General features: G+C 41.0%; 1 protein-coding gene across 1 annotated transcript in view; it reads right to left on the reverse strand.

The window, feature by feature from the left end:
* STK4 (serine/threonine kinase 4) overlaps positions 1 to 20955 on the reverse strand; it is an 89883-nt gene that overhangs the window by 26007 nt on the left and 42921 nt on the right. The window contains exon 10 of the mRNA XM_010841004.1: positions 14643 to 14800. Within this exon, the coding sequence (XP_010839306.1) occupies positions 14643 to 14800 (158 nt within the window). The remainder of the gene's footprint in view (positions 1 to 14642; positions 14801 to 20955) is intronic.

Raw genomic sequence — 20955 nt, forward strand, 5'->3', positions numbered from 1 at the left:
CTGTAGGAATTGGTTAAGTTTGATATTCAAACCCCATGCACAACAAAGTCTCAACAGAATTAAGCTCATTTCAGGTGTTAAGTGGGGCTTCCCTGATAGCTCAGTTGGTAAAGAATCCGCCTGCAATGCAGGAGACCCTAGTTCAATTCCTGGGTCGGGAAGATCCCCTGGAGAAGGGATAGGCTACCTACTCCAGTGTTCTTGGGCTTCCCTTGTGGCTCAGCTGGTAAAGAATCTGCTTGCAATGTGGGAGACCTGGGTTCGATCCCTGGGTTGGGATGATCCCCTAGAGAAAGGAAAGGCTACCCACTCCAGTATTCTGGCCTAGAGAATTCCATGGACAGTCTGTGGGGTCACAAATAGTTGGACACGACCGAGCAACTTTCACACAGATGTTGAATAAATACTTCAAGGCAAACCCCATTTAACTAGGAGGGAGAAACTACAGCAGCAAGGCCCTGGACAGAGCTGTGAGGTGAGTTTGGGGCTTGGCTCCTGCCTCTCTTGTTTGGGGCAACACACCTCATCATGGTCTTTAACTCTTTCCCTCTGATAGTTCATCTCTCCCACCAACATCTTACAAATCAATATAAAATTTACCTAATGCCTACTATGTATGAAGCACTTTTTTAAACAGTTTAAAAGCCTTTTCTAATTTAATCTTCCCAATAACCCTGAGGTAAATATGATTAGTGATTCGAGGTTAAGGGACTTGCCCAGAGCTACAGATCTCATCAACAGTGAAGCCAGGATTGAATCCAGGGGTGTCTGGCTTTCGGTCAGTATGTTATCCTGCCTCCTGGTTTCATGTTGGTCTCCCGGGTGTCCAGAGCACCTCCCCGCATTGTAAAAAGACAGGAGGGACAAAAGCCTGACATATACTGAGCATCTTTTATGTGCCTTACACAGGCTGTCTCTTTCTGGCTCAAATAACCCCTTTGACAGGTATGCGTTATCTCTGTTTTAAAGATTAGCAAACAAAGCCTGAGAGAATTTGAGGGCTCTTGAAGACTTTTTCATCTCACTTTTACATAGCAGATGAAGAAACGAGAGCCCCAGAAAAATTAGGTGGCTTGCTGAAGGACACAAAGCTGGTTACTGTCACAGCCAAGGTCTGGCTGCCAACCCTCCGCTCTCTTTCACCGCATCTAACCCCTCACTCTGAAAGGAACCAACATTATTAATAATAGAGCAGGAATGCGAGGCACTTTGCTAGATGCTCTACATGCTCTCTCCAACTCTGAGGGAGGGGTTTCCCAACACCGCTGTTCCAATCAATGCTTTCTACTAACATGGACCACAGAAGGGGACCTCAACTTAAATGTCACACACCAGTTTACAAGGTAGTTAACACGATCCTCTACACACAGACGAATGGATATGACAGGAAGAAAATATGGAAAGACTTGGAAAATTTGTCACAGAAGGCACAAAGGGTCTCAACAATGTAATCAAACGATGCTTTCTGAGCACCTGTGCGCCCTGACGCTTTGCCAAGGGCTGGGCCCCACCGAGAAAGACAATTCAGCCCCCAAATCAATGACACTCACCCCCGGCGCATGTATGATGCTTCCTGCTACAGAAGCGTGTTATTCTGAAAAAAGCAATGGTCTTGAGATCAGAAAATCTAAACTGAGAGCCGAACGTCACCATCCATGAATCAGGGGCCCTGGGCGGCGGGAGGGGGAGAGGGAGGTGGGAGCACATGAGTGAGAGTGTCTGGGCCTCTCTGTCAGTGAGGGGGAAGAGCTGGCATCTTCTGGGCCAAGATGCTGTGAGAGGCAAATGGACCAAGATGCCTGAGGGACCTGACATGGGATAAACACCCAGTAACTGCTATTATCAGTTCGTCTCAAATTCTACACTTGAAGAGAGCACATGTCCCTGACAGTGAAACTGAAAAGGAGACAAACGGGGAGACGGGGAGGTATGAGCCCGAGGGCGCCAAGCTCAGGTGTGCAAGATGAGCATGCCTTACAGGTCCACTACCACGCCGCCACGGTGCCCACGGCAAACGACCCTGTACCGTGTATCCCTGAAAACCTGCCACGACGGAAGTTCCTCTGTCAAGTGTTCTTATGAAAAACGCAAAAATTACATAATAAAGGAAATACAGAAGGTGGGAGGGAAAAGAAGACAGGATGATGAACAGCCAGTATGATTACTGGAGTGGGAGGCACAAACTGTTGGGTGTTAAGACAGGCTACTAGGAGGTATTACACAACCTGGGGAATACAGCCAACATTTTCCAGTAACTGTAAATGGAGTGGAACCTTTAACAATTGTATTAAAATTTTTTTAATTAATAAAAAGTTAGTAAAAATATTCAGCATCTACCACTAAGGTCAGAAGAGTAAATTTACAGAAAAGCGAACACTGAAGAGATAACAGGGTTATGAGGGAGGAAAAATTTGGGAATAAGTGCTTGAATGAGACGGAAAGGCACCAGAAGGCATGTCAACTGTTTGCTGTAGCCATTAAGACGCCTCTACAATTGATACCTTTGTTTTCACAGAGGTTACATTTCGTCAAAACTCAATAACAATGTCTTTTTATAGTCAGCATGACAGTTCCTGAACAATAGCACAATTACTTTAACACTCACGGTTAACAAAGTAAATAATAAAGAACACCATGAGAAGGTAACTATCACACTGTTCTGACAAGGGGGATTAGTTACGTAAATAAGGAAATGCAAAGCTTGTCAATCTGCAGGCACTCTGAATAAGCATGAAAGAAATTCAAGTCAATAATAAATACTCTTCTAATATTATAAAATTCCCAGTAAGATGTGATAAATCTGAAACCATTCTTCCTGGTCACTAGAAGCCCCATCATGTACTATTTTGAAAGAGGATTCTTTCACCTGCTTTGTAAACTTAAGTAAGTACGTAGTATGTCATTGGGTAAAGAAGCCTCCTGCCAACACAGGAGACTCAGGTTCAGTTCCGGGATTGGGAAGATCCCCTGGTGGAGAAAATGGCACCCCATTCCAGTATTCTTGCCTGGAAAATTCTAAGGACAAAGGAGCCTGGTGGGTTACAGTCCATGGGGTCACAAAGAGTCAGACATGACTGAGCATGCATGCATGCATGTCACTGGAGCTCACAATTAGCTTGTTTTGTTTTTCCTCTAAGAAAATACCCAAGAGTAAAAAGAGGCAGGAAGTAACCTGGGAGTTTTGGTTCGAGACTTGATTTTGGCATTAAGTAGGAAAGCTGTCTTTTAGCGTCTGGATTTCAGACATTCAAACTATAAAAGGGATAAAAAAAACTCGTCTTGCCCCCTCAGAGGTACCCTGTAAGAATCGCCAAGTTAAAGAGGAAAATATGAATGCACGTTTAACTGTATTAAATGTTGTATTAACAAAAGTGATGATAATATTACCATCATGAGCAAGAGATGCAGTCCAGAAGTCTGGGCTTAACTGCCCCTTTGGCCTTCTCTCTAGATTATCTGTTCTTATTCAAAGACCTAGTTTTTTTTAACAAAGATAAACAGTAAAATAATAATAAAGTAAACACTAACAGTAATACACAATGAACCAAAAGCAAACATAAACAACCTCACAATCCTCTAATAGAATTCGACCACTGTTCTAAAAATAAACGTGATTCAAAAAACCCCAACCGACAGTCATGTGATCCTTCCTCTAACCCTGAAGGAAAAGCAGGACAGGTGGAATTACACTTAATTTTTACAGACTGCAAACCTGAAACACAAGCCTGAAAGAGACAAGTCACCCATCCTAGCTCCCAGCTAAAGCCAGGGCCATTCAACCCTCTTCTGACATACTTTGCTATTCATTCTCCTGGTCTAGGAGAGCTACAAGGCACCCCTATTTTCAAGGAAACTCACTTCACATAATGTCCAACTTCCAGGCTGATGAAGTAATAGTATCAGTAATTTGACACAGCTGGCAACCTCTCTGTATCATAAGGAAATTCTTCCACCAGGAAGCTGCGCACACAAGCAGAGAGACGGTGACATCTACTGGTGAAAGTGTGCACTGCCGTGGAAGCTGAGGGCTTCAAGATTTGAAAAAGATCAGTAATGTTAATAGGGGTGGGTACAAAGGGGTTAAAGGGGTGGGTACAAAGCAAAAAACATATGGAATAGAGAAGAAGGGGAAAGCCAGCAAGCACTGGGATGTTCTAAAAATGTGACTCATGACCACTTTGGGCAATCACTTTTGGTAAAAATTTTGACTCCTTTCTTTTAGACCAGTTTTAAATCAGTCTCTTTGGGAGCAAATTTTCTTTGGGAATGTATCTCTGGTTTAATAATGAAAGTGAAAGTGAAGTCACTCAGTCGTGTCCGACTCTTTGCGGCCCCATGGACACCAGGCTCCTCCGTCCATGGGATTTTCTAGGCAAGAGTACTGGAGTGGGTTGCCATTTCCTTCTCCTTAACAATGAAAGCCAATGATAAATCACTGGGGAAAGGTGTTTAGGTCACTGAAATTTACTCCATGGATGATGTTTCAAGAAAGGAGGGGAGAGAGGAAGGAAAGAGAAGGAAGTTAACATTTATGAAATGCCTATCGTGTTGAAGGCACTTTTATATAAGCATTACCATGCTTAATTCTCACTTTCACATGAAAGTTATCCGATAGGTAACAGTATTGTCTCCGTTTTACAGTGAGGAAACTGAGGCACAGAGAGAAGAAACTAGCCCCAAATTCCTCAATAAATGGTAAAGTCAGGATTAGAAACCTAAAGGTCTGACCGTATGATCTAAACACCCCAGGCACGCAAACCACCTCAACCAAAATCAACACCTACTACCCACAGGCATAATATATTTCCTTAGAAACAGACACCATTTCACATTTAAATGCATGTGAAATCTAACACTTTTCCTGTCCAAAAACTTGGATGTCGAGAGCAATCGATAACACACAATGAGTTGTGTCTTTACAATACAATAAATTACCATTGATCAGCCTTCTCCTCACTGAATCATCTTCTCAATGCTGTCAATACTTCCTTACACTGTCAGCTCAAAATGTCAATAACATTAGCATTGAACTCCAATGGTGAGATGAAGACAGGAAAAGACACGCTTTCTACTCAGAATTATTGGTGCTTGGAAAGAACATGTCATCAAAGACAAGATGCTCAATTCTGGTGTATTTCGCTTGAGTGATGAAAAAGCACCGGGATTTTTAAGTAAATGTGGTCACATCTGGGGAGGGAAATGATCTAAGTACTACATCTCAGGGACTGAGAAAAGTCCTGCACTGTCTTCCTTCTTTCAAAGGCACTAGGCTACAAGAGCAAATACTACTTTCAGAATTCTAACAGAGTGTCTTTGGATGGGGGTGAGAAAATTGGCATAAACCTGTTCCCTGTCTTTCTCAACATTTCATCTCCCAGGAATATAGATTACTGACCTGCTGAGAGTCCATGTGAGAAAAAAACGGGAGGGGAAGTGGAGAAGAAAGACTGAAGAAAGGATCTGACAGCTCAAAGGAAGAAGCGTGAAAAAAGACAGGTCTAGGTACACAAGACCACAACTCAATGTCATGGCCATGGATTCAGCAGGAAAAAAAAAATTACACTTACCACAACTGAAAATGGAAAGCTCTACTTTCTAGATTAATAACTAATTCCCATTTTAAAGTATTTGGAAGCTTCTGATTGAGGACAAGTAAATGATACTAAACTTATAGTTGTTTTTCTTTTCTGACTTCAGACTTAGCAACATTAAAGTAAGTTGGTCATTAAAGTAAATGACCAAATCTGGCTTCAGGTGTAATGAGATTCAAATTAAAGAAATTTCAGGTTCTGATTACAGTAAGTGGGAATCCCAGACCTCCAGGAATTCCTTCAGTTCTTAATACCAACCTGGCAACATTCTGGAGCATCGAACAATGTTTGCTGGGACACTGATTACGCATGCTCCTGTGACACAGGTGTTATGACTAAATTAGAATTTCATTAGTTTATATCACCAGCCCCAGATTGTGGCAGAGAGATATCGCCGAATCAATCTATTCATTGTTAATAAAAGACAACATAACTACAAAAAAGAAAAAAAAAAGTTACAGAGATTTAAAGTATGTAACTTGCTTCTCAAAACTGAAAGGCTACAGCTATTAAATACCTTAAAAAACAAAGGTAGCAATTATAAAAAGTTTCAATCTCTGTTTATGAACAGGTTTACAAAGTGATCAACTTGAAAACCACTACAAACAACCTAAACGTCTATCAACAGAGGACTGGCTGGGTAAACTATGGTACCTCTTCATGATATAATGCTAAAACATCAGGAAAACGAAATCAGGACTATCCCTATATACTGCTGTGGAGTGATTCCTAGGACATAGAGTTTAGTGACAACAGAAAGATACAACAGTGTGTATCTTTACCTAAGAATGGGATATCTTATGTGTATCTACTTAACCAAGAATGGGATATCTTAATGTGTATCTACTCATCTAAGAATGGAAGTACAAATACCCATGTATTTGTATACGGTTGGCCCTCAGGGGATCACCCATGGTTGGCTGAATCCATGAATGCAGAACTCACAGATATAGAGTGTGGACTAAAGGACACTGGCATCCTCGGATTTTGCCATCAGCAGCTAGGGACCAATCCCCCACCAGTGCTGAGAGATGAGGGTGTGTGTGTGAGTGAGTGAGAAAGATGAGTGTGTGTATGTGTGTGTGTGTGAGAGATGAGTGTGAGAGTGTGTGTGTGTGAGAGAGAGAAATGAGTGTGTGTGTGTGAGTGTGTATAACTGAAATGAAACAACTGAAAAAGGAGGAAATAAAGTAGAGAGGATAGGGACAGAAGCCAAATCTGAGTAATTCTGTTTTGTAGTTTGGAACCAATTAGTTTATGTAATTATAAAGTGAAAGAATAAAAAATAATCTAAAAACAGCAAATGAGAAAATAGCATGAGATGACTGGGGAAAACTGAACACCGGCAGGGTATTTCATAGCTTTAAAGAATTATTGTTCCTAATTTTTAAACATGTGATGATGGTATTATGGTTATGTTTTCTTTAAGGGATCTTTTATAGATTCATATGGAAATATTTAAAAATGAAATATGCCTGGAATTTGCTTCAGAATAACCATGTACTAGGGGTGATGAATAATAGAAGAGGAGGATTAGAGGAAAGAAGAAGAGCCGTGAGGTGATGGTTGTTACAGCCGAGTGACAGGAGCTTCATTGGAGCCTGTCTTACCAATGCAGGCAGGAATATTTGAGGATATGCATTTTTAAAACTCATCTTGAAACAAATGGACAATAAATCCCAAGATAGAAAGTTTTAGGAGTGTTTCTTTTATTTCCATAAAATGGCAGATAAAGTTTTAAGTTGTAGATACTTGGGCTCCCAGAAAACATTAAGAACCATCCAGTATTAATTTAAACATGACTAAATGAAATATTTCTGCCACCATATCAATCATGAAGTTAAATTATAAATAAGACAGCAATAATTCTCACCACTCACCAAATGTCTAATTTCTAAAGCGTACAGCCAAAAGCAAAAAGTGCCATCCAATAAAAAATGAGTAACTGACTACGTCCTGACAGTTCAGGAAAGCTTAGTAAAAGCCCAAAGCAATCTCTACTTAACAATCTGATTTGAAGGCCTGATCCAGGAAAGAACGCTTAAGATAGTCTCATAAAATCAGAGGTTTTTGTCACCCTCCAGGGAAAAAAGTCAGGGCTAAAATGTATCCTTCACTACCACAGAAAGCCATCCAAATGGTTTATAACTCTGCACAGAATCCAGTCAATCTTGCTCAGGTTCTGCTGATCAAATTAATTTTGAATTAGCAGTCTGGTGGTTTTGTATCCTGCTGGACCCATTATCAGACAACGCCAGAGGGCTGTTAGCTCTTTGTGCTGCACTGGATTCTATTTTTAATTTCTCTGATACATCAAGGAGAAAAATCTAACAGGGTGCTAAGTATTTCCAGAAAAACAAAAAGGGGGCACACTGGGCACTAATTTACTGAAGGGCACACCACTGCCCCCCTGCCCCCTTCCTCACACACCCACACCCACGTTCCAAACACCACGACTTCTGACTTCTGTCCATTCCACATCCCTTCTGCCTCCATACACACACACTTCCCTCCCTCTCCAAGTGTCTCAGCCTGCAGGGCCCTCTCCCTCCTCCAGCTGCAGAATTCCTATTCATCTTTCAAAATACACTTCAAATGAGATTTCTTGATGCTGTCCTTGGGTTCTTTTTCCTGAGGTTCTTGCTCCCTCTTCTGGGCTCCTACAGCATTTTTTTACAAGTACTGTATGAACTGCAAGGAGATCCAACCAGTCCATCCTAAAGGAAATCAGTCCTGGGTGTTCATTGGAAGGACTGATGTTGAAGTTGAAACTCCAATATGTTGGCCACCTGATGCAAAGAGCTGACTCATTTGAAAAGACCCTGATGTTGGGAAAGATTGAAGGCAGGAGGAGAAGGGGACAACAGAGGATGAGACGGTTGGATGGCATCACTGATTCAAAGGACAGGAGTTTGGATAAACTCCAGGAACTGGTGATGGACAGGGAGGCCTGATGTGCTGCGGTTCATGGGGTCGCAGAGTCGGACACTGAGCAACTGAACTGAACTGAACTATGAACAGAATTTACCAGAAGAGCCTAGAGAGAGGCCAAAACAAGGTTAAGAGGATAGGCTCTGGAGCTGAATTCTTGCTCGGCCACTTATAATCTGTACAACTTTCATCAATGACTTACTCCCTTTAAGCCTCAGTGTCTCATCCATAAAATGGCAATAATATTGCCTACCACCTGGAATGGTTATGAGAACTGAGCTAATGTTTATAAAGGACCTTAGACCCATGCCTGGCACAGAGTAAGTTCTCAAGGAATGTAAGCTATTATTAGCACAAGATATTGAAATTATTTGATTACCTTTTTATGCTACACTATGTGCTTTCTCAGGGTAATGACTATATTTGTTGAATTAATTCAATTAATTAATGGCATTAAAGAATTATTACTGTTATTAATTTTTAAGGGTTAAGAATCAATTAATTCAGAGACTATCTCTGAGGTTAATTGAAAAGTCCGTACTAACTATAAGCTAGGCAATTGCTAGGTGTTAGGAATATGAAGATGAGTAAAATTCCCAGCCACCAAGGATCTTACAGTCTTGGCTACTCACATATAGAGGACTCAGTGTACACAGACTGAATGAGTATGTGGGGTCCAGTTACTATCAACTCTTTTTTAAAAGAGTAAGTCATAAGAAATCTGGAAACACTATTTGAATAAATAGGAAACTTACTCTTAGACCTTATATACCAAGAGCTGATAATCAGCAATCTTTGCAAAGTTACTAGGATTGAAAAGTACCATGGTCCATCCTAGGTCTGCGGAAGCTCCAGATAACTCCATTTAGACTAAAACCAGGAAGACCTCAGTAGAATTTTAAAAAGACATACCTCACTCTATTTTTTTAATTTAATCAAGTAATATGTTAATATGGCAATACATTCTCACTGTAGAAACAGTTAAAACTGACGTTCTTCTCCTCAAATGTAGTGACTCTCACCAAGTAGTTTCATATCCTTTTTTACCTACACAGTTGCATGTGTGCATAACAGAAATATGTAGCACCGTTTGTGGTTTTCAAAAAATTTATGCAAATAATATCACACTGTTTGCATTATTCTGCATTTTATTATTACACACAAAAATTCCTATATAGACACAGGTGTCTTTCTCAGCTCCGTCCTCTGCAAGGCCTTCTCTTACACTATGTCTTACTGTGCTCCTTTAAAATAATAATAGCCACTACTATCTGAACTGGTAGATTATCTGACTTGATGTCTGTTTCCCTCACCACAGTCAAGTCCAGGAGCGCCCAGGGCTGGCCTGTCTTGTTCACCCCTCTTGGTACTGAGCCTCCTTAGATGAAAATACTACACTGTGTTTTTGGAAGGTCCATGAGCCAAACCGGGTTTAAGCTGACAGCTTTTTGTGGCTTTTATGATGGCAAATGGAAGGGTTTGAATTCTCATCAAAGCAACATTCATTTCCAAAAATGCATGTGTTTATAGATTATAAAATATAAATTTTAGAGAATATTGCATTTAAAAGTACATTTTATTTATACTTTAATCACTATTATGTCTCAAAAATTAAAGGAAATCTTTGTTGCTTTTTCAGCATGGCAAACAAGTCAATTCAATTTTAAAAATGCAACAAGAATTCAATTGCAGATGAAAATAAGTTTTTTTGTCAGTATCAAATTCTGCCACTTTTGACTGATTAAATTACTTCCCATTTGCCATGTCTGGGCAAAAAAAATTCATTTCAAAATAGCAATTGCCTTCACAGGAAGAAAGAGAATATCTTCTTTATAACTAAATACTGCCTGCTGGGAAATCAGAAAATCTCTGAAAGACCATTAAGGGGAACATGGCAGCTTGTCTGACACATACCCCTCTCTCTAACCTTAGTGAGGTTACTCAGAACGCTTTCTTCACTCAATGGATTGGCTCTTTCTTTGCCAGATATCATTTAATATTTCCTTTTCTAAAATATTTATTTATTTGGCTGCACCGGGTCTTAGTTGCGACATGTGAACTCCTCATTGCAGCACATGGGATATAGTTCCCTGACCAGGGATCGAACCCGGCCTCCTGCACTGCAAGTACAGAGTCTTAGCCAGTGGACCACTAGGGAAGTCCCTGCCAGATGTCACTTTCACACACACATTTCTCTGATTTTAGGTACTGCTTTGGTTCCTCTGGTAAGAGTACAGGAGACTCAAAAGGGGAGTATAAAGGAAATTTAAAAATCATGCAACGTTGTTAAAATATGGATTCATCCTGATTTCTGAATTTTTATAGCACCTAGTAGGAAAGAAGGGCTTCCCTTGTGGCTCAGCTGGTAAAGAATCCACCTGCAATGAGCGACACCTGGGTTCGATCCCTGGGTTGGGAAGATCCCCTGGAGAAGGGAAAGGCTACCCACTCCAGTATTCTGGCCTGGAGAATTGTGGGGTCACAAAGAGTTGGACATGACTGAGTGATTTTCGGTAGGGAAGAAAGAAGAAATTTATATGAATTTAGCAGGTTAGGATCATGCATAAGGTAGGTTAAAACACAGATTAACGGGCGCTGTCCCCAGAGCCTCTGAGTGTGTCTGGGGTGGGGTCTGAGAAGCTGCATTTCCAACAAGTTTCCAGGTGATGCTGATGCTGCTTGTCTGGGAATTGCATTTTGAGAAACATTATTTTAAACTACTGGGCTTCCCTGGTGGCTCAGATGGTAAAGGATCTGCCTCATGCAAGAAACCTGGGTTTGATCCCTGGGTTGTGAAGATCCCCTGGAGAAGGGAATGGCAACCCATGCCAGTATTCTTGCCTGGAGAATTCCATGGACAGAGGACTATTATTTTAAGTACCTGATTACTTAGCCTATTATTTTAAGTACTTGATTTGGGATTCAGGCCATACAGCAAGAGTACTGAGGCATTAAGAATAGTTTTCATCTGATCTTTGGAACGTTTTGGTGTAGTAGCTTATGTATGGAGGAAAAAGTGGTAGTCACTCAGTTGTGTCTGACTCTCTGTGACCCCATGGACCGTAGCCCGCCAGGCTCCTCTGTCCGTGGAATTCTTCAGGCAAGAATACTGAAGTGGGGAGCCATTCCCTTCTCCGGGGATCTTTCCAACCCAGGGATCGAACCCGAGTCTCCTGCACTGCACCACAGTGAGAAGCCCACTCGCCACAACTAGAGAAAGCCTGCATGCAGCAACAAAGACTCAGTGCAGCCAAAAATGCAAAAAAACCCTTTTTTAAAAAATGTAGGTCTGGGGGTTTTCCTGGTAGCTCAGTGGTAAAGAGTCCCCCTGCAAGTTTAGGAGACATAGGTCCGATCCCTGATCTGGGAAGATCCCACAAGCCTCGAAGCAAATAAGCCCGTGCATCACAACTGTTGAGTCTGTGCTCTAGAGCCCGGGAGCCTCAACTACTGAAGTCCAGGTGCCCTAGAGCCCATGCTTGGCAACAGAAGCCACGGCAATGCCTGCGCACCGCAGCTAGAGAGTAGCCCCTGCTTGCCACAACTAGAGAAAAGCCTGCACAGCAAGGAAGTCCCAGCACAACTGAAAAATTAATAAAAAAAAATTTTTTTTAATGTAAGTCTTTTATGGTCAGCTCTTCCAAATTTTCAAAATAAGCTGGAGTTCCAACATTTTATGTAGAAGCTCTCAATTTTCAAACATAGGCAACTAATTTAAAATGTTTAAACACTGCATAGGGCACACAAAAAGGTATGTGAGCTGGATGATGCCAGGTAATAACTTCTGGTAGGTCTCAGAACCTTCCTCCTGCACCAGCTGGGAAGAATACACCCTGGGCAACGTTCTAATCTAGTCACTGTGCTCATAGGCACGCTCGCCCCAGTGGTTATCTGCTTCCGCAGTGAAGAGCTCTCTTTCTCTAAAGACCTACTAAAGCCCCTGTGCGTAAGTAGCTTGCCTGTCCAAATAAATTCTCTGCCAGTGATCTGAGTTTGGGAAAATGATAGCAGAGAGAAATGAGTTCTTCAAACACAGGAACTGCTGATCCCAAATTAATGATTAAAGTGACCAGAATCTCAGGATCACTAACTAGACCTGGGGAGTACAGATCTGAGGATTCTCAAGCATCACATCAAAACGGTGATGTGATTTGGCACCTGGAAATTGTTTCACTCACTGAGAAAATCAGTCCTTTCAAAGATGTCCAAGACAACTACAGAGGCAAGATGGAATCACAAACCTGATGATTCAAGACTCATGGGTCTACTCTAATTAATGACAGCAGCCTGGAACACTGTCTTAAGAAGGATTCTGAAGCTGAATCCTGACACAGTGGAAAACCATGAATGCCAAAGACCTAGAAGAGAGAAATGGCAGCAGACAGACCTCTTTTGTTTGTTTAACAGGTACACTTGTGTTCACCAAATCTAGCTTTCCTATAGTGTATCAATATAGCAACCAATATAATATTTTCAAAACGTAAGTAGGATCAAGTCACATTTTGCCAGTAGCTTTCCATTTTACTCAGAGTAAAAGCTGAAGTTATTATTACACAAAAAGCCCTATGTTATTTGACTCATTATACCTGATCTCATTTCCTGCTACAGCATGTCCCCTTGATGCCATTCCAGACGTTACCATTCACTTCACTATTCTGCCAACACACTAAGCAAATCGCTGCCTCGGGACTTTACACTTGCTATTCCAGCCACTTTGGATGGTCACAAAGTTCAGCCTCTTATCTTCTTACCAATGAGACCTTCCTCAACTCGTTATTTAAAACTGCTACATGTTCACACACACTCACACACAGTCCCCTGCCCCTGCTTTTCCCCTTCCCTTCCCCACCAATCTCTCTCCTGCTGCATACCTTCTACAACACTTATCACTATCAGACATACTATTTTACATTCTTATTTTTCTTCTTCTAAAATGAACCTCCATGAGGAATGAGTTTCTGATGGTTCTGTTCACCCCTACACCCTTAGCAAAGTGTCAGGCATATACTGGCACCCAAAGAGCTAATAAATAAATGAATGAAAAAATAGATGATAATAGCAGATGATGAATAAATCAGTAAATAAACAAACAGATGATAAAAAACAAAGGAACCTGGGTCCTAACATGGATTCAGGGACATTATAATAGGTCAAGTAACTTCAGGTGAGTTATTCTGGTCCTCAGAAGATTGTTATCCTTAGTTGTATAACCTCTGACATTCCTGTTTCCTGCTAGTCTACAAAAGCAGAAACTATGTTATGGAAGAATGACACCATTTCCTCTGGGCCAGTTAGTAAGGCAGGAGAAAGCCAGGACTGGAAAGTCTCCCCAAGCCCAAACAGAATGCCCAAACTAAGCTCTTACAAACAACAAGAAAATTATGATAGAATTGACAAATGTAAAAACTAAATAATCCTAAAGAGGAAATTCTAGAAAAGGAATGCAGACCCTTTAGCTTATTTTTTTCCACTTTTTTTTTAACTGACTCTACTCACTAAATCTCTGCAGACATTAACAAGTGTCTGTGGTTGAGGGAGAATGTTCCACAGCAGAAAAAGGAAAAACACACCCAGTTTTTCATAGGAAACTTTGGAATGATTTAATATTCATCCTCAGACAAAATTCAGAATAATCCTCTCAGAGAGCCTAATATTAGGATAATGGTTAACCAAACAACAAAGACACAATTAAGCAGCACTAATTTCCCTCTAGTCTATTTCTTAAATATAAAATCACAAGCCCAGATAGACTATGAAAGACAGTGAATCTTCATCGGATGGCTGAATATTTCTTTTACTGTTAACAATTTCAAACTCAACTAAAGGAAAAATGGCAAGCGAGGAAATAATTATTAAAGCTGCTTTGTTTGGATGGTCACAAAAAACGGTGCCACTAATTGAGGGTCCTCGGAACGGCTCAAATGTCAGTCAAAATGTGGTCTCAAGACCCTGGAGGCCCTCGGGACAGGAGCTGCTGCCAGGGGCATTTACAGGAGGTGTGAGCTGCACGAGAAAATGCTCAAGCACTTTGCACTTTGAGAGAAACGACAGAAGTGGGTGTGTGATCTTTCAAACAGCTTTCCCCAGCAGACATAACCATCTGCTTCCAACTCTACTTACGAATTCATAGTCTCCATCCTGGGGAACTTTCCAATCTGAGGAGTTCTGCAATGGGCCAGGGACACTCTTGCCGAAGCTGTTGATCTGATTTTCCTTTTCTTTTTGTTCGAAATATTCAAGGAACGATGGTCTGGCAGGCTGCATGGTCTCGTCCCTTCCTGAAAACCAAGACAAATATACTATCTCAGATTTCAGACAAGTTTAGTAAATGGATCTGTCTCCAGGTGGGCTACTGTTATGGAATCAGTTGCTTTTTGTTAAATAATCCTTTAATGTTCTAGTGAAAAGTATAGGAAAATGCACCCAAAAAATTCTTATTCATAATACGTTCCATAGGATTTCAGAGGATTCACGGCCCCCTCTGGGTCGCTTTTTCTAAATGGAAAGACTTGGTGATGCAAAGAACCTGAGTCAGCTGCAAGTCATAGTTTTCGGATCCCTGATAGCAAAGAGTTTCTATAACATTTAGACTGAAAAGAGATGCACAAGCCAAAGTATTTATTAATCATCTACATATATAATATGCTCCATAGACATTAGAGTCAGGACAGGGGATGACACCCCAGACTGATTGATTTCCCTTGGCAAACTCACGATCTAATTTGACAAATGAGAAAAACAGGTCTGAAAAAGAAAATCCAAGTATGTCACAATCCGCTCCACGAAATATATAACTTTTAAAACACTGTTTACAAATGGCTTATGATAAAGTTAAGGAGGAAAAATAAAGATACAATATTATATACATAGTATAATCTCAACTCGGTAAAATTATATACATAGGAGAAAAAATGTCTAGAAAAAAATATGACTAAAATGTTAATAGGATTTATCTCTGATAGCAGGATTATAGGTGATTTTACTGAATTCTTTAAAATATTTTTTCCTTGATTCAAAGTTTTTTTAAAATTTATTTTTAATTGGAGGATAACTGCTTTACAATGCTGTGTTGGTTTCTGCCATGTAACAGTGAATCAGACATAACTGTACATATATCCCTCCCTTCCACCCCCCACCCCAGCCCACTCCTCGAGGTCGTCACAGAGCACTGGGTTGAGCTCCCTGTGCTATGCAGCAGCTCCCCGCTAGCTCTCTGTTTCACATATGGGGGTGTAGATGTTTCAGTGCTACTCTCGCAATTGGTCCCACCTTCTCCTCCCCTCCCTGTGTCCACAAATCCGTTATCTACATCTGCATCTCTATCCCTGTGCTGCAGACAGGTTCCTCAGTACTGTTTTTCTAGATTCCACATACATATGTTAATATATGATATTTGTTTTTCTTTTTCTGACTTACATCACTCTGTAAAGAAGATCGTATAGGATATTAAATAGAGTTGACTGTAAGAGTTACACATGCCCAGGAGACAGCAAGATCTTATAAGACAGGTGGTCAGGGAAGACTGGTCGAAGAACTTAGGTTAGCAGTCCCACAGCAGGGCAGCTACAGAGCAGAATCAGTGGTTATGTAACAGCAGTTACCATATGAGAGCAGAATACAGCAGTTGCTCACTAGAACTAGTAACAATTGCAGAAAGAGCAACTTTACCCGGAATAACTGAAAAACCTAGTTAGCTGAAGGTACTTATTTCACAGCAACCTAATACTGGGAAGTATAGAAGCTTTTTTTTTTTTTTTTTTCCAGTACTTTGCATGTGGATTTATACTGCCTTTTCCCCCAGTAACCAGGAAAAAAGACTAGAAGGTTCAGAGCTGTAAGAAGTGAACAGGTAGGGCCAGAACATAAAGAACAGCACGTGTTTCTCTCCAAGCACCCTTGTTCCCTGCAGTCTTATTTCCTGACATACGCTCAGTCCCAGTTTCAAGCCAGCATCCTGACTGCCTCTCAGATGTTTGTCTTACTTACCATCACCATTGCCAAGTTCAACAGCGGTCAATCCCAGATTTGCCCACTTCTAGATGCTGCCAGTAGCTTACTTCACTGTTGCCCCCTCGTTTATTAGGGATTAAACACAATTTTTGCTGGGACCAGTCAACAACTGTGTTCAATGTCTGTTTTGTTTTGTCTGTTCTAGGCATGATGTGAAGTGCTTTTTACACTTACTTTTTAAGTTAATTTTTTATACACTTTTAAAGTTAAATTTAAGATATTAATTCATTATATAGTTCTGAAGGAACTGAAACAAAATAAAACTTGTAAAAATGGGGGTGTTTTGGATTTTCCAACAAGTTAGGACATAAAGTCCTTTCGATCAGTCCCTTCCTATGGAGATCACCAGAGGAGAAGTTTGGCTCAGAGACAACTCTGTAGCAAGTCTACCCATAATCCTACAAATAAAAATGGGTGTTTAGAGGGCCTCCTTGAACCAAGCAACTCTGACAGTGCTACAGGCGGCTGACACAGGCAGTACACAGTGTGCTTTTACACAAAATACCCTGGAACTCCCTTGGTGGTCCAGTGGTTAAGACTCAGTGCTTCTAATGCAGGGGGCACGGGTTTCTTCTCTGGTCAGGGGAACTAAGATTCTGTAGGTCACACAGTGCAGCAAAAAACAAACAACCAAAAAAACCCAACAACAACAACAACACTGGTTCAGACCAGCTGAAGAGAATAGAACAACCAGAACAAGGCAGAAAGCCTAAATGTCTTTCAAACAACTGGACAACTGTTTGGGGAAAGACTATATTGTAACCACACCTCCTATCTTCAACCAGGAAAACTCCAAATGAAAAAGAGCTCTAATTATAAAAATGGAAACCACAAGTACTAGGTCGGAGAAGGCAATGGCACCCCACTCCAGTACTCTTGCCTGGAAAATCCCATGGACAGAGGAGCCTGGTGGGCTGCAGTCCATGGGGTTGCTAAGAGTCAGACACGACTGAGCGACTTCACTTTCACTTTTCACTTTCATGCATTGGAGAAGGAAATGGCAACCCACTCCAGTGTTCTTGCCTGGAGAATCCCATGGATGGAGAAGCCTGGTGGGCTGCAGTCCATGGGGTCACACAGAGTCGGACATGACTGAAGCGACTTAGCAGCAGCAGTAGCAGCGTAAGTACTAGAAGAAAACATGTGTAAATGCGATGTATTTAAAACTTTGGAAGCAGAGAGAAGCCCCAACAACATGGTCTTAGATGAAGCCTTCAGAAGTCAGCCCCAGCTGATCACTAAGTTTTTGAGGTGGTATGTCACACAGCAAAAACTGACTGATTCAGTATCTGAGACCTGTCTCCATCTCTTTCCATCACACCCCCCACACACTGAACTATACCTACAAAAGGAATTAGACTTCAGGAACTCAGGTTCAAATGCAACTAACATTGACTGAATGCTTTCTAAGTTTCAGGCCCTTGGCTTGATGCTTCCACAGGATGCTGCCATCCAAGCTTCAGGAACACCATGTAAATAAAGTAGGAGGGAAGGTGCCCTTGTCAGCACCTACCAAGTGCTACACGATGTATCGTTTCCCTTTGTCCTCCCATCTTTTGAGAACCCAGGTCGGAAAGGTCCCCTGGAGAAGGAACTGGCAACCCACTCCAGTATTCGTGCCTGGGAAATCCCATGGACAGAAGAGCCCAGCGGGCTACAGTCCATGGGGTCAGAAGAGTCGGACACAACTTAGCAACTAAACCACCACCACCACCACCACTATCATTTCCACTTTCTAGATGAGAAATTTGCCTAAGGTTATACAAGGACAGGATCTGAACCCTGATCATCAGGCTTCAAGGCTGCCTCTCATATTGCAAAATGCTCTAAAATCAAAATGAAATTCTTGACATATCCGAACTGCCATTAGACTGAGTGTAGAAAGACTGGGGGAATGGAATTTTCCCAGTAACCTTATCTCTGGGACTCTTCTTTCAGCACTCCTGAGTGAGACCATCAGGCACGCTGGACAACAGCCTGATGACATTGAAAGGTGTCAGAGAACTGCTCCCCACTGACTAAAGACGATGCTGTCCCCAGGGCTTCTGCCAGCTGGTGGGCTTTGTGTTTCAATGTGAGCTGTGGTATTTTTCTCAGGTGTATCCCAGGAAATGAAGACGTTCCACTGAATGATAATACCAGAAACCTGAAGCCACTGGGAGAATGGACTCAACAGAAAAGTCAAACCTGGAAAACAGCCATGTCTTGCTCTGATTTTCATCTGATGCAAAGAAAGCCTGAATTCCTACATTATGACTGGCCTGTTTCTCTTTGTAAGCAGCACCTGGTAAGCTAAATGGACAATCTGTCAAAGTCCACAAAAGGGCAAATTCATAAGCAACTGTATCTTATATTTAGTTTTCTTTGAAAAATGCTATGTAAAAGCAGAAGGACACAACAATCCAAAAATCATCAGCTGATGAAGGAAATAATAAAAAGTGATGTCTATATATAGATATAGGAGAGTATTATTTGGAGATAAAAAATAAATACAGACATATGGTACAACACAGAGGAACCCTGAAAACAGGATGCTGAATGAAAGGAGCCAGTCACAAAAACCACATTCTATGATTCTATTTATATGAAATGTTCAGAATAAGCAAATTTGTAGAGACCAAAAGTAGATTAGTGGTTGCCTAGGGTTATTGGGGCAGTGAGTATTTTGGATACAGAGTTTCTTTAGAGGGTGATTAAAATGTTCAAAAATTAGATTTTGAACCAAATCAGGTATATCCATACAAATGGTATATTATTCAACTATGAAAAGGAATGAACTATTGATATATCCTACAACATTGACGAACCCTGATAAGTGAAAGAAGCCAGATACAAAAGCTGCATTTTGCATGATTCCATTTATATAACATTTTCAGAATAGGCATATCCTTAAGAGACAGAAAGCAGATCAATGGGTGCCTTGGGATGGGGGAAAAGGGTAACAAGAAGTGACTGCTAACAGGATATTGGTTTGGGGGATAACAAAAATATATGAAATTCAACAGTGGTTATAACTGCACAACCCTGCTAAAACATTCTTAGAAACCACAGAACTGTAACCTTAAAATGGTGAATTTTATATGTGAATTATATCTCAATTAAAAAATAATAAATTTAAAAAATTAGACCATGGTGAGTCCATAAAAAGTTAGACTCAAAGAGTACAGTTCACTGAACCGTATACTTTAAATGAGTGAATTATATATCAATAACTCAATTAAAAGAACAGAAGGACCCCTTTTCTCTATCTACTTATATTTCTGGATTTATATGAACTATAACACAATGCCAAGGCAGTCATAACTGGGAAGAAGCTTGACCAAAGACGGAGGCCCTTCTTTTCCTTTGGAATGACCATCTATTAGACATTAAACTTCATGCCCTTCCATTTAAAATGTTCATTTTTAAGACTGTCACTAAGTAAACTACGACGGTCAATCTACCTTTTCCTTCATTTCTATAGTCACTCTTTTCTACCTGGTTTAAACTACAGAACTGGAAAAAGTCTACATTTTCTTCTCTGTTTCATGCATGAATATTTACAACAAAGCAACTCAAGTAATCTCTCAAACGTTTCCTTCTAGCATGGAATAATATACCTTATCACAGGGTTACTGTTTTGTTTTTTAATCTAACTTTCATTATGTGTATGGTTTTTGGTTTCAAGACTGGGGCACCTAAGTGCTTTACATGTATTAACCCATCTAATGGCACAAGTTATTATCCAAGTTTCTGTACGTGGCCATAAATATTCCTTTGAATGTTCTTTGAAACCACTAAGAATTCCCAGAATGATGTTACAAGGTTCCCTGGAGTCCAACCCAAGTAACTCTTCTAGGAACCAGTTTTGGTAATTGCCTCTATGTGAACTGACTTCTGGGCAGTGATGCTCTGGTTCTTTAAGTCTAGTATGCTGCTGCTGCTGCTGCTAAGTCGAGTCAGTTGTGTCCAACTCTGTGCGACCCCAGAGACGGCAGCCCACCAGACTCCCCTGTCCCTGGGATTCTCCAGGCAAGAACACTGGAGTGGGTTGCCATTTCCTTCTCCAATGCATGAAAGTGAAAAGTGAAAGTGAAGTCGCTCAGTCATGTCTGACTCTCAGCGACCCCATGGACTGCAGCCTACGAGGCTCCTCCGTCCATGGAGTTGTCCAGGCAAGAGTACTGGAGTGGGATGCCATTGCCTTCTCCGTCTAGTATGCTACCATATATCTATTCAAAGAGATCTAAATCCAGATTTCAAGGTGTTACTGACTAGAGCAATAGAGTTGGCATACCCAAAAAGATACAAAAGGGTCATAGATGAGAATGATCCGGTGGTTATTGCAACAATTTCGTAATTGGTCTCATTGTTCCTAGTCTTTTCAAACTCCGTATCATCCAACTGAATCTGCTTTTAAAAAAACCTTTTGCTATTTCACTTT

This window comes from Bison bison, unplaced genomic scaffold (assembly GCF_000754665.1).
Source record: "Bison bison bison isolate TAMUID 2011002044 unplaced genomic scaffold, Bison_UMD1.0 scf7180017864154, whole genome shotgun sequence".
Classification (NCBI taxonomy): domain Eukaryota; kingdom Metazoa; phylum Chordata; class Mammalia; order Artiodactyla; family Bovidae; genus Bison; species Bison bison.